General features: G+C 36.1%; 1 protein-coding gene across 1 annotated transcript in view; it reads left to right on the forward strand.

Moving 5' to 3' along the window:
- MAPK11 (mitogen-activated protein kinase 11) overlaps positions 1-13,359 on the forward strand; it is a 31,109-nt gene extending 17,750 nt beyond the window's left edge. The window contains exons 7-12 of the mRNA XM_083859662.1: positions 2,287-2,401; positions 2,525-2,596; positions 4,226-4,305; positions 7,071-7,149; positions 8,516-8,689; positions 11,921-13,359. Coding sequence (XP_083715788.1) covers positions 2,287-2,401; positions 2,525-2,596; positions 4,226-4,305; positions 7,071-7,149; positions 8,516-8,689; positions 11,921-11,994 — 594 coding nt within the window. The 3' untranslated portion in view covers positions 11,995-13,359. The remainder of the gene's footprint in view (positions 1-2,286; positions 2,402-2,524; positions 2,597-4,225; positions 4,306-7,070; positions 7,150-8,515; positions 8,690-11,920) is intronic.
- Positions 13,360-14,948: the final 1,589 nt, after the last annotated feature.

The raw sequence follows: 14,948 nt of genomic DNA on the forward strand, positions 1-14,948 counted from the left end.
GATGACAGTTTTCTAAGAAAACGTTAGATAACATTTTTATGGCTCATTCCATTAATTTCAGCTGTTTGCTAGTTCTTCATTTCCATGAACATGTGTTTTCTCCCAAATGTTAATTTAATGTGAATACAAGTGTCTTTGCAAAATTCCTATGTACCCCACAGATGGTACACAGATAATATTTTGGCCCCTGGGTACTTAAATGAGTATATCTTGAGAGTCTGACCTGTGATACGTATCTGTATCTGCATCTACCATGATTGACTGAAGCCTTGTAACAACTTTCATCTTTGTATCTATAGAACATACAAGCTAAATTAAATAATGATGGCAAAAAATATATTACCAGTATTACCAGTTACAGCAATAAAACAGAAAAACCTCAACCAACCAAAAAGAACCCTATAATCCTTGATTCCCAAATGCTATTTTGATGTACACATCTATATAGATACACCTCTTGGTGTGTCTGTGTGATATGATACTACATAGTAAGCATAAGACTCTGGACGGAAAGGATGGAAGGAAGGAAAAGATGTCTTGTAGCTTTCTAAGCCTTTAAGCTTAAGAATAAGAAATTAAACATTTCTCCATGACAGCCAGAAACATCTTTATTCCTGTTTCTAAGACTCTGATGTAATCACTTTATTTCAGCTGCAAGAGATTTAAGAAAAGACTCCAAATACCACAAGATCAGCAAAAAATCACAGTAATGAGTAAGAGCAGTGCAGTTAGGTTCTTGCACTAATCCGGATCTGTGGTGAGAAACTGTAGTTCCTGTTTGATTTAGTGACACTTGCAGATGCTCAGCAAGTCTCATGATTATCTCTTTAATGTCTTTCATGCATTTATGTTCGGCATGTGTGAAATTTTGTGGGTCATCTGTCTTTGATCATGTACTCTAAAATGTGTACTGTATTTTTGTACTGTAAGTAAAGGAGACTTTTATGGGTTTTTTTCTATTATGAAATCTGTGCACCTCCCTGTCCAGCGTTCGTTACACTGCTCTTTGTTTTGTTTATATTTATAGCTTTACTTCCTCAAATTATGTTTAATAGGACAAACTAGAGGATATTTCCAAGTACTAAAAAAAAAGGTAATAGAAGCAAAAAGAAGGAAGGTGTGTGTGTGTGTGCACATTTGATAGAAGGGATCAGCTCTTAATGAAAAATATTGCCAAAAATCCTCATAAAAATAAGGGCATTAGTGTTTGCATTTTCATGCCATTATTTGAGCTTGTTTGCCTCATGCATTTTTCTTCACTTACTTAAGAAATAAATTATGCTTTTAAACTATACTGGAAGTTAAGATGTCAATCATTTATATCTTAATATTTTCCTTTAGGCTTTTTATATCTTTTAATTGGATTATAACCGAGGAATTCTGAATTATACTCTTGAAATTTTCTTATTCACTATGAAAAGGATTAGCCATCAGCTTAATAAGTAATCCTGGATCTCATCACAGGAGATACTCAATGATCTTACTCATATTTCTATGTGAAGAGATGCTGGCTTGCTCAGATGACTGAGCACTGAGGCTCAGATGGTGCACTTCCAAGGCAGTCTCTCTTAGAGCTAGGATCCATTATAGTGAGCCATAGACTAACCAGAGAATAGAACAGAGAGCAAGGAAATGAGCTGGGAAAATTCAGTTGAAATAACTTCCTATCAATGTAAACTTAGCAAGGGAAAGCATCTGGAGGGGAACACTTTGCAATCAAACCTCCGTGTACATAAACAGAACACCTTTGATTTGCTGGGCAAGTTCTACTGAAAACAAATGGGGTGTGATTTAAATTTACATTGTTACATAGGATATACATTTCTCTCCTACTGGCATTGGGATAATGTGTGATTTGAGTAAATGCTTAGGCATAAGAAAATTAAACAGAAATTCTGCAGATTTGTGATCAGCTTATTTGGTTTTTAAATGGCCACTGGCACTTGCTGTTAGCGTTTTACATAAACACTCCCAGTTGATAATACTTCATTTTTTAAAGCAACACTGTTTATTTTTAGTAAATGAATGTCAATGGAAAATTGAACTCAAGGCAAAATATAAAGTTTGCCTTGGAGAACAAAGCACTAGGCTTCTTGCAGTGGAAATATCTTTATGTAGCACCAGAGGCTGCATGGATACAGCAGAAGAGGCTGCAGAGTGCTGCTGTTTTACTTCTCTGATAGTGAGGGACTACAGAAAACTCTGAAATGAGTAATGGGAAAATCAGGACCTAAAACAAAAGTGAAAGGGATTTTTAAAAATTATTATTTTATTTTTATTCTGTAGATTTTAGACTTTGGTTTAGCTCGTCAAACTGATGATGAAATGACTGGATATGTTGCAACAAGATGGTACAGAGCTCCAGAAATTATGTTAAACTGGATGCACTACAATCAAACAGGTAAACTGTGAAGGCTTGTATTTTGCTACAGCTGGATATAGTGATAGTTTTAAACCAAGAAGCAGCTGTGTTTAAGGATCTCTTTGATTCATTGTGCACATTTCTGTCTCTGTTTTTTGGCAGTTGACATATGGTCGGTTGGATGTATCATGGCAGAGCTATTGAAGGGAAAGGCTCTATTTCCAGGAAATGATTGTATCCTTTATATAAACCTTAAAATGCAACTAAAAATACTCTCTAATTCTTTTTTTTTTTTTTTTTTTCCCTAAAGACTTGAGTGTTTCTGTGGACATGGTTTTGAGGTAACAAACTTGTAAAAGAATAAACAATTTGCTAATCTTTCCGTTCAGTGTATATGACAACTGAATGTGAGACCACTGGTAGGATAAAAACCAGATGTTCCTAAAGAATAGAAAGTTACATTTATTCTTTTGTGTATCTGTATTTAAATAATAACCTAGTTACAACAGGGTAGATTTCTTCCATGTGTGGATTTTATTGAAATAACATACACTAAAACTGAAGCTGAGTAAAGGCACTATTTTTTCATCAGCTAATATGATTTAACAAAATAGAACTGCTTTTAGGCTGAAAGTTCCAGAAAATGCAGATGAGTTAACTTTTAAATAATAAGTGAATTAATAGGTCTATTGTGTCCTGTTATATTAAAAGAAGCCAGTAGTTCCAGAAATGGCACGGGAGCATCAAAGCCCTTTCTTTTCTGCAGCACTGTGCTGCGGTCCCTGATGGAGCATCAGGAATTTCCATTGGCGTTTCCTGTGCTGGCAGGAGCAAAAAAAGAGACATTTCTGAGGAAAGCACTAAAATAATAAAAGAAAACTGAAGAAAAACACATAATAAGGGATGAGGAAACAATCACGCTTTTATTATGAGAAACAAAAGCACGTTCTTCTGTACTGAATATTGACATTTTTTGCTACTCTGAAATACCTCAAAAAAACAAACACTTCTGCTAATACTAGGCTTTGCTGGGTGCAAAGCACCATGACATTAGAATTGCATGAAATAATATTAAGAGAGCTGAGACCAAGTCTCCTCACTGGCCTTTCCATTGCACTCAGCATCATTAGACTCTTGTGACCGCAGGTGTTCTCCAGGTGTATAATCATCAGGAGATGACTGTCCTCAGACTGTTTGATTACATGATATGTGGTATGTGAAAAAATTAATATATTAATAAATTTTATATATTTAGTATATATTATATCGTTTTCAAGAAATAAGATTTTTTTATTGTTATAAAATATTGTCTACTACTATATAATTATATAAATTTAAATAAAGCTGTAAAATAATCTTGTGTCTCTATAAAAAATGTAATATACTTTACAGGTCCCAGATCACAATGAAAAATTAACATTTTCCAAGTTTTTAATCTTGAGACTTTTATAAAAATTTTTAAAGGTACTAAATGAGAACTTTTCATTTGCCAGTCTCCTATCTCTTTAGTAATCTAGGCCTATGAGCTGTGTATCATATTAGACTGATCTTCAGAAATCTCTCAGATCGCTGAAACATAAGTATGCTATTAAGATTAAGCTTAAGAATGTATTAAATTGGGAACTAGGACAGAAAAGCAATGTTTTTCATGCAGCTGACATATGTGACAAGTTAATGTAGTACAGTAGAGAATTTGGTACTCCAGAACTAGGCTTAAGTAGGTATGAATTGATATCCTTCCATGACCTATGGTGGAATTGTCTTGCTGAATGCTTTTAAGCTTCTTAGTTACATGCATGAAAGCTCATTAATTGTCTAAACCCAGAAGGGCTGTGAGCTATTTATTTCCCTGAAATTATGCAGATATCGATCAACTAAAGAGAATAATGGAAGTTGTGGGCACGCCCAGTTCAGAACTTCTGAAGAAGATATCATCAGAACATGTGAGTTCACAGCTTCATTCAGTTAACTGACTTTCTGTCATTCTTTCTCTAACTGGCGTTGTATGTCACTGCCTGTGTGACACAGACACTCTGATTTGGAAATGAGCAAATACCTTAAAATGATCCCTAGTTTTTGCTGATAGAATGCCACCATTCAAAAAATATGCTTTTGGAGTCATCCAAATGCCTTGACTGTCATCTGGATAAATTTTGATACTTGTTCTCATGTTCTTGCAGAGTTAAGAAATTAGTCCCGATGATCTTTTAAAAGGCTTATTATTAAATTATTCTTATCTTTAAAAAATCAAACTGGTACTCAGCTCAGAGTGTTATATTGTTGCTATTAAATCTGATGTCTCTGTAATTTGTATGCTTTCCATTGTTGTAAGGTTTCTAAAGAGAGATGTATCTGAATCAAATAATGTGTGTTCTGCATGAGTGCTCTATTTAGATCCCTAATTTGAAAATCATATTTATTCATCTCTCTAAATGCTTGCATGAGGTCCAGTTTCTTGATAATATTCATAGTTAAGACTGGGCTTTTTAACTTTCCATGTTACTTCTTTAAAATAGTAAGCTAGTTAATGAACAATTTCCACTTAATTTCTCTGCAGTAACTGTGGATAGCCAGCTGAGGAATGAGATGTAGTATTGTTTGATAAAGGCAGGTGATGGGCACAATGTAAGAGTTCAGATAAACACCAGCACACAGATACCTCCTGAGCTGCAGCTGTTTTCTTAAACCTGTTCTGTATACCCCTCAAACTAATACTAATGGTTATTTCTCAGCTTGCGTATATATTGATGGGTTTTCTTTGACCTTACTAATGAATACAGTGGGTTAAGTAAGCAGGAGCAGTAGGAGAGCCAGAGCAACTCTGTATTTCTGGAAGGTACAAGCATAATTAAACATCATCATCACAGGCCAATACACAGCCCCAGAGTTTTTGGGTACCCGGCACCTAGGAATGGCTGGGGCAGGAGGCTAACTAAGCATCCATCCTTTTGCCAGGGACTGCATCAATCAACAAATCTCAGACTGTGCTGTCCTAAACATAGGTCCTTGTATAGTCCTGTAGGTCCTTTTGTAGCCATCATGTGTTATTAAGATCCTACAGGTTTTGCTGTAACACATTCTCAGTAGTGTTATTTACCCACAACTAGTGAGCTTCTTGATTGTGAGAGTAACACCTTAGATACTTACTGGAAATAGTACATGCTTTGTTCTTTTAATTTCTTGTGTTTCAGAGCATACCTCAGTGAGGTACAAGAATCCTGAAACTATTTTATTTGGGCTAATTATACTTTTAGAGCACAGGCAGAACACAAAAACCAGGTTAATGAACGGGAGTGCTGCTAGGTCACCTCTGGGCTGTTGCTGCCTGATTAGAGAAGCAATGTCTAAGGAGATGCATACCTTGCTTGGAGGTAATTGCCAGCTGCAAGGGAGTTTCTTCATTCTAGTTCTTCTTTACCATGTAGTTTGGCCTTATTGTGTAGATATTTCTTAATGCAGCTTGCAGATATGGACAATTTTTTAACATTTCTGTAACAGCAGCGTCAAGAGATTTGCTGAAATGCCAAGCCTATCTTCAGTTATTAGTAGAGGATTAAAGAACTGGAAACTAAAAGATCAACCTTGATGTTTCAGCACAAGTTACTGAGGTGTTTGTCAGTGTTTCATGTTAATATGAATTAAAATGGTAATTGCATTTCAGTATAATTTAAACATTGGGATTCTCTGGGTCAGGTTTCTGTGGTGAGTATATAAGCAGAAGGGACAGGCTAGTAAGTGCACTTTGATAGGCCTCTGTTGTTTTCAAAGGATTTGTGGGCAAGGTTGGAGGTAATTTTCACCATATCTTATCCAGTCATGTTAGGATTAGTTGTTGATCAGTTGCTGTTTTCCATAGGCCAAGGATGCTTAGTTAGTCTTCTGCAGATAGTGTCCTTCTAACAGGACTGCTAAATGTGGAGAGACATCTGTGTAACACAAACATGTTTTAAAAGGGTTAGGGTTTGTCCAAAGACCAGCTGAGGCGATTTATGGATTTATGGCTTTTTATGGATTAAGGGAATAGCCACCTCCTTCTTTTTTGACAATTCCTTTTCAGAATTCCCTGTTCTGTCTGAGCCAAGTTTGCAACCTCTTCTCTTGCCAACCTATCTACCTCAGCCTAAAAATTCGTAGCTCATGTAGCATCAGGCTGACATTTGTGGATCCTGTATCCGGGTAGGCTTTTACTAGCTGAGCTTGGATGCGCCTTTCACAGCCACAGTGAAAAGGCAATTTAAATTCTGTTAAACATGTGAAAATCTGTTCCCATGGAGTATCAGAATTTGTTCTTTGGTTAGTGAAGCTACATCTCACCTGAGAAGAGAGAGGAGGGAAGGCTGCAGACTGAATTATGCCACTTTGCTGAGAGTAACTGAAAGATGATTTAGGCTGCAGTTTCTGATGGAACGTTACATCCATGTGTTTCCTGGGGATATACTGCAATGGACCAGTAAGCACAGGTGAAAACTAAATTGCTAACACTCAAGCCTTAAACCAAAACGTGCCTGCTTAAAATTCTCTTACTTATTGTCCAGTATACAGGAGTGAGTGTCTGAAACAAGGTCATACATTGTGGTTTTATGTAAAGAGGATTTCCCATGCATAAGAAAAATAAAAAATATAATGTCTGTTTTTTTAGAGTTGATGTGGTTACTGTTGAGCAAAATTTAACCCTGTGGATATGGTATATATATTCACTTATTTCTAGGCAAGAAAATACATCGAATCTCTTCCACATATGCCTCAACAGGATTTGAAAGCAGTGTTTCGCGGTGCCAATCCATTAGGTAAGAAAGTCAGACTGACACAGATAAAATTTTTCACTAACATAGGAACTCAAGCATTCCTTGAGTTCCTTGCTGTATGATGCCATATAATAATAATCAGATGAGTGAGAAAAGCATTGCTTAACCTTTCATCCTGAGACTGTTTTCCCTTCATGAAGTCTGTCTTTTTCTTTCTGATGGAGATTACAGGAACCTCCTAAAGGGAAATGGTCCATGAATAAAACGCAAAAGCCAGCTGTACATAGCAGAAATAAATAAAAATGTCACAGGCTCTAGGTTAGAGACATCACTTCTGGCTCAGGAAGGCCATGAGCTGTAAATTGCTGGCAAGCAGAAGAATATACCAGGAAGTATAGCTGTTTGAATGACCCTTTGGAGTATTATTTCCTAGGAATATATGAGCCATTGTTGGACACAGGATACTGGGCTAAGGCAGACCTTTGATCTGATTCTGTATAATTGTTTTTTCTGTCTAATCAATTGGTTCTGCCTGTGCAAAAGAGATGTTTCTGTGAACTTTTACTTGTGACATAAAAGGAGACACTTGAGTTATCGGAGTCATCTCACTGTTGTACCAGGTCAGTTCCATCAAGTGCACATTATAGGGAAGTGTTGTGAATTAAAATTCTTTGAATTAATTTTGTGTATTAATACAAATTTTATTCTTACAAATACAAGTAGTTTGGAACACTTTCATATTAAAAAATGGGATTGATATGCCTGAAGTACGTGAGAGCATGCAACATATTAATAGCATAAAGGCAAATTAATGCCAATACTTATACGAAAGCAGTAAAAAATAGTATTTGAAATAGTTATGATAAAATTTCCATAAAAACTATTTTCAGCCATACAACTCCCTCTCATTTCTAGTGTACTTCAAACATATTTTGTTTATGTTGGTTCTTGTGAAGTTGCTTTGGGGTTTTTATCCCCAAAAAAAACATTTCATTGGTGCAGCATATTAGAAGTGTATTCTCACACTTTATTATTCACAAGTTACTTAGCTTGGTCCTGATCAGTACAAACTTAAGTACTCAAATGAGGCACACCACAGGATATTACCTTATAAGCACACACAGATCTTTAGAATTAAGTCCTTGGATATCCAAAGAGGTGAATCAGATCTCCAGTTGACTATACTGAGCCTTTGTGCATGCCACAAGCAAACCAGAAACTTCCTACAGCTCTTTTGTACTCATAGTACAAAATCTTCAAAACTAACTTGTTATGTTGCCTTAGCTTTGCCAGTAATATTATTTGTGTTTAAGGTGTGTGAGAATAGGTTGTGTGTAGCCAGTTGCCTTTTCTTTTATTTCCTCATGGTCTCTTCTGACTTTGAACTGCATTTCTGTGTTTGCCTTAGCTGTAGACCTTCTTGAGAAGATGCTTATTTTAGACAGTGATAAAAGGATCACTGCCTCGGAAGCACTTGCACATCCCTACTTCGTACAGTATCATGATCCGGATGACGAACCTGAGGCTGAGCTGTACGACGAGTCCATAGAGAACAAGGAGAGAACCATAGATGAATGGAAAGGTATCAGAACTGCATGCACTAGATAAGACATGAAGTGGAAGAAATCCTAACTTAAATAAGAGTTTTCCTCCATTTCTAGCCAGAGGAATTTGAACTTTTAAGCCTCAAGCAAACAAGATAAGTTAATATGTGTGCTTGTGGGAGTGGATTGGTGGAAAGGCTTATATTTCTTGTCTGAATTTTGCCCACTCTGCCCCCTTCTATCATCTCCTTACTAGATTCTTTGTACCAGTGAAAGCTTAACTAAAAGCTGATGCTAGCTACCAGGTAGTCACACATTCTGTTTTGCTTTTAGTTTTCTAGGTCAGATCCCCAGCTGAAGTAACTACCCTGAGGCAAGTGACATTACTTGTGATTCTGGTCTAGTTCTGATCAGAACTGGAAAGTAATATTATCCACATAGATGTGTGTTTTGTTAATAGTTCTTTAGATAGCAAAGGAATTGAGATTAATACCTACACCATGCTATTGGTCCTGTTTGAAATGATAGTTGATGATTTTACTTGGCAGTGACACCCCGAAGCCTTTCTTTGATAAATACTGCAACAACTTTCCATGCTTGCAACACAATCATACTGCACTGCAGTATCACGGAAGTAAGGTGGCTCGACATTTGATTACAAGTACACTGAAAAGTACAGTCCAATTTCACCACTGTCTAATGAGGACATACTATTCTAAAAATTCCTTACTAGGAATTTTAAATTGAGAATAATGTTGTAGAAAATGAATGGTTTCCATTTATCAATAAAGGTCTTTCCTTGGTTTAAGATGAAATATGTCTTCTATAAAATAAATGTTCTTTTGTTTCTATTTGCATTTTCTGTAACTTTTAATCAGGAAAGATTTGATAAAAATGTATTATCATAGTGGTTAGGTTTATGATGAAGAATACTCTCATGTCTTACTCATGCCCATCCACTTACACTTGCCCATCCATGTTTTATCCTGGGCATTACAGGGAAGAAAGCAGACTGTCTACAGCAAAATGTATCTTAAAGAAAGATAATAGTGGGATCATGTCTCTCTCTACAATAAATCAACTTCCTAGAGCCCTGGAAGGCTTCTGTAGAAGCTGACTGTGTCTGTACAAACAAGGAGGATTGACTGGCATTGCTTACTCCGTACACATGCTCTCCTTTACAAAACCTGGCAGCCCACAGCACCACCCATACATCTTGTTTGTTGAAAACTGTGTTCATTTGCTGCTGTACTTAGGAGTGGATGGGGTTTTTCTGCTGTTTTTCAGTTGCCTGAGTCTTTAAGAGGAAAGTTTAACAATTTCTGAGTCATGAAGCGGATTTCTGTTTGTGATGAAACTCCACTGAAATTACTTCAGGAACAATCTTAGCTTAACAGCTTAACACTTTCTAAACTGAAATGAGGACATGAAGGTGAATTCTCTAGGAAGGGCAATATCATATTATTTATCATGTATCATTATTTACATCATTGATCTTGATGGAACTACAGGTCAAATTCCTTCTTTATTCAGGTTTAAAAAAAGGCCTAAGACAAAAATCTCCAAACTCACACAGCAGGTTTGCTGCTTTTCCTTCTTCCCTCTGGCCATATTTTTATGTTGGGAAATAAACTTTTTATTTTCAAGTACAGCATGTGCCACATTTTTATAAGTAAGATGACGTAAAATTTTTGTAGTGTTGATGAAATATTGACCCAATTTCTCAAGATGTCGATGGCATGTTTCTGCTCTTTTCTGTTCAAGTTAAAAATCAGTGGTGCCTGATCTCGAGGGACTGAGCACCAAAGTAACATGGGATTTCAAACACTTTGTCTTATGCATTTCATAGTTTTCTTGGCCTCCACTGCACACTACTGAGGGTATCAGCCCAAGCTCCTAGATTTCTTACTGACATGTTTAATCAGTTAGAAAATATTTCAAAATTTTAGAGGCCAAGAGTATGCTATTCAGAGTTAAATGCTATACATTCTCTCCTTAGATGTTGCTCCAGTTGCACATATCTCTGCTGAGTAGGTGCAGTGAGAAGTGGGCAAAGAGCTTCATAAACATAAACCACGCAGCCAGTGAGAATAATTCCTAATACAATTCCAGGTGTCCGATTTGTGAGGACACTGGCTTCTCCAGGTTCAGTCAGCTGTAGCTCCTCCCTGGAGGAGCTGCCTGTAATTCTATGTGATAGTCATAAGTCAGTCACTCAGAGTCACCTAACAAATCCTTCAATGCCTGGAGTTCTGCACCCAGCATTTCCTTCAGAGAAATCCCTCACTGAAACTGGCATGCACACAGTGGTACAGCATGACACAACCAGACCATAAGCAAGATTCAGTCCCAAGACTTTTTACATACTTTTTAGAGGAGACCTAGGTATGCTCAGACAGAGTTACTTAATAAACAAGCTAATAGGCATGAATTTAACATGATTTAAACATCACTGGAAAACAGAACCTGAAGTAATTTTTTAACCTGAAGTTAAAAAAAGGTAGCCACTAGGTAGAAAGGTAGAAAGAGGTAGCCACTGACAACATATTCCATTAATGTCCAAGGCAAAAACATGACTATTAGCATGAAAGATAAATGGTTATTCCCAAAGCAGGGTAAAATAGCAAGTAACCCATGTTTCTAGCTATTGATGAATATAGAATTTCCTGATGAAAGTTGTTACATGCTTCTAAGACAAAAAAAAAAAAATTCAGAGTACCTTAAAATTAAGTCAGCTACAGTTAAACATTAAAAAAAACCAACAAAACAACAAACAAACAAAAAATTAAAAAAAAAAAAACAACAGGATTCCAAGGAATTAGCACAGAATTGTAAATGATATATAATTGAAGGCAACTGACTGCGACACGATAACAATTGTTGTCCACAGTTGAAAGTAGACATTTTAAAACTTATCTAGGTATTTTTAAAGATTCCATTTTCCATTATATACTGTCTTCTATTACATCATTTTGGCAGATCATCTGACAGCATAATTGATGTTTTCATTGCAGGGCCTGTGTATTTTAGTAATTAGTTGAAGGGGACAGTCATGTTGTACAATAACAGTATTTGTGAGTCTAATTTGTAATCTGAGGTTAAGAGGAGGATTCCTAGTGAATTCAGTCTGCCTTTGGATCTAGATGCTAAAAAGGCTGGAAATACAAACTGCAAGTCACATGCATCTGTAGAACTGTTTTGTCTGGAATAGTTTTCTATTGAAGAAAATATCACCTAATTCTTCTGTCTTCCTTACATCCCCTCTACAGAACTTACCTATGAAGAAGTGAATAGCTTTAAACCACCCGACCTAAAAATGGACAGCCTGGAGATAGAACAGTGAATACAGGCAGCTCTGTCTTGCCTTGCTGCACTATGAAGACTGTTAAAATATAACCATACAATTTAACCTGTGGTCAGAAATAGATTCTACTATCCAAAGATGTTGGAGGAGATGTGGAAAAACAGATGCATTAAACAGAAGGCAGATGTTGTCTGTTTTGGATGGGGGGGGTTTGCCTTGTAATATGAATGTATTCCCAACTCACAAAGGGTGGTAAAGAACTGCTTCATTCTGACAAAATTATGCACTGAGTTCTGTCAAGCTGTGTGTTCTGCATGTTTCATTTTATCAGTTGTATTGCCAAAATAAAGGTAACCTTTTAAATTAATTTTAAAATCGTGCATTTAAAGCATGAATGTATACAAACATAAACAAGAAGTCCATACAAGCAATCTTTTTTTTTTTTTTTTTTTTTTTTTTTTTTTTTTTTTTTTTGGGTAGCATTTTATCTGTCTGTTTTCGTACTATTTATAGTTAGTGCCTTTATGAAGAGAGGGTGTGGTAGTGAGATAGACAGAATATGCATATGTAGTCATATCTGTGGTGGTCTTACACATGTACTGGATGTCTCTCAAGCAATCTTAACACCAGTTGAAAGTCAGTAAAAATAAATCTTTCTCTTCTCTTGCCATTTAAGTGTCTGTTCTCATTATTTTCTACATGTATTTTTTAATCTGCACAATATCCATTTGTGAGACAAATGGTATTCCTCACCAAGCCAATGCTGGACTGTTGGTGAATTTGCCTGAGTTTACAGGAAGGTGCCTGAAGGTACTGCAGCAGAGCTCTATAGACTTCTGCAAGCTTCAGAAAAGGCTGTCACAGATGGCAGTGCAGGAGTGCTCAATTCACAGCTTTGACTTACATATTCCACACTGTCTTACTTTCTTTCACAAAATCCTTGGGAAAGTAATCTAATAATTGCCATTGGAAGACATGACAAAACAAAGAGATTCAAGAATTTGACACATTCTCATTGGAGTTTCTTTTTAAGCAAAATTATAAAAGTTTTCTGACTCTGAAAAGTTGGAAAACTAAATAAAAAATTGCCAGATACATCAGATACCGAGATTTTTTTAAGATTTAAATTTATTTGATTCCTCCATTACATTGTATACAGGAACATAATATGCATAATACTGTAACAGGAACATCCTTTTGGCACAAGGCCTCTTGTATTGGCTGTGTCTTTCTATACGTTTGTGATTCACAGCAGTTCAATGTTTAATTTGTGTCTTGTTCTTGCTCTGTCAGAGTCTTATTTTGGAGGTGGCTTTTTATAATATTTAAGTTTTCTGAAACTTTTGTCATTAATATTCAATTGTATAGCAGTTATATGAGGTAATGGATTCTACTACATTGACTTTCCTCTGTATCTTTTCTATGTAAAAAGAAAGGTTCTTTCTTAATAAACAGATTTAAAAACAAAAAATCAAGTCCAAGAACTTTGATTTTTTTTCAGAAATAGAAATAGACATTCCATCAAGAAAATATATTTCTAATTTGTGGACTAAGTGATAGACTGTTTTGGTAATGTTGACCAGTTATCCAATACTTGCATCCAATGAAATGCAGCCACTTGTATTCAACTTTCCCCAGGGCATGTTAATCTGAAAGTAAATGCATGGATTTCTTGCAACTCTGCTGAAGTGCTGTCAGCCATCATTACTTTGGCTTCCTGTGAAGCTGGATGAGGCCTGTATGATCATGCAATGACTGAATTTCATGTTGACTAAAATAGGTGAAAAAGTTTTAAATCTTTAAACTATTTGTCTGACTACATAATAAAAATATTCACTCAGTCATATCTTAAACTTTTTTTGTTTGTTTGCCAGTTAAAAGTAGCTCAGTGCTTTATTTTTTCTGAAATCTGGTATTGAAATTACAAGCTTATTTGGCAGCTCCATTTCAGTTGGAAGGGCGAGGATGAAGTAAAGAGATTTCACAAGAACTTTTTGTGTCTGACAATAATTAATTTATTATGGGGTTTGTCCCTCCATTTGTTAAATCTGGTTTTCTGGCTCTGAGGGTGGCCATTGTCAAATGCTTCAAAGGATGCATAAAACTCGTTGCCATAGGCTCTGCCACTTGAGGTAGAAAGAAAGTTATGTTGTTTCCAAAATTTGTTCTTCTGGCAACTCTGAATCTTCCTCTGAATATTTCTTTTGACATTGAGAGATGCAATTTTTTCCTAGGAGATAAATTATGTAGGAAGAATATGGGCAGAGCCACATTTAAACTAATCAAAGGTGACAGTAATGGGCAACAATAGCTCAGCCCTTTTTAATGAATTACCATAAAAACCTGTAAATCATCTCATATTAAATCAGGATAAACAGTAGGGAGGAAACAGACATCTTCTTCCTAGATGTGCAAAATGAAGGCAATTACTTAGACTTCAAAAACCAATAATTAAAGTATTTTTCTAGAGTAGGTAACCAGCTCCCTTGTGGCAATTCAACATGAGACTACAGTTTGATAACTTTATCAGTTTACAACAGCAGGAGAGGGTAATTGGAAATCCAGTACCCCAATGGGACAGAAAGGTGGAAGGCTTAGCACTAACAATGCTTATCATTTGAACACAGATGGAAGAAAACATTTATCAACCAGCTCAAACAGGCAGATGGAGGTAAATATAGAGGAGAGAGGGCTTTGTCAGGCTTGGTGAGGCAGATGGCTTAAAAGCAAATTTTAAAGAGTAAGTAAATATAAAGCTTTTATAAAAAATGTATTTGTTAAAAATGTCTTTAATGAAGGCATTGATTGCATGGCCCAAGTGTTATTTGCAAAATTCGTAGTGCTGCCTGCTTAAACAGTGGAGGTTTAATCTTCTCCTGACAGCACTCTTTCTTTATGTAGCACAGCCGTGCTTTTGTAGGTGCTCTGTGCATGGTATGTATGCTTGAGGAGAGCAGTGTAGGTTTAGCCCACACTAAATTAGGGTATTCTCA

This window comes from Zosterops lateralis, assembly GCF_965231275.1.
Source record: "Zosterops lateralis genome assembly, chromosome: 4".
Classification (NCBI taxonomy): Eukaryota; Metazoa; Chordata; class Aves; order Passeriformes; family Zosteropidae; genus Zosterops; species Zosterops lateralis.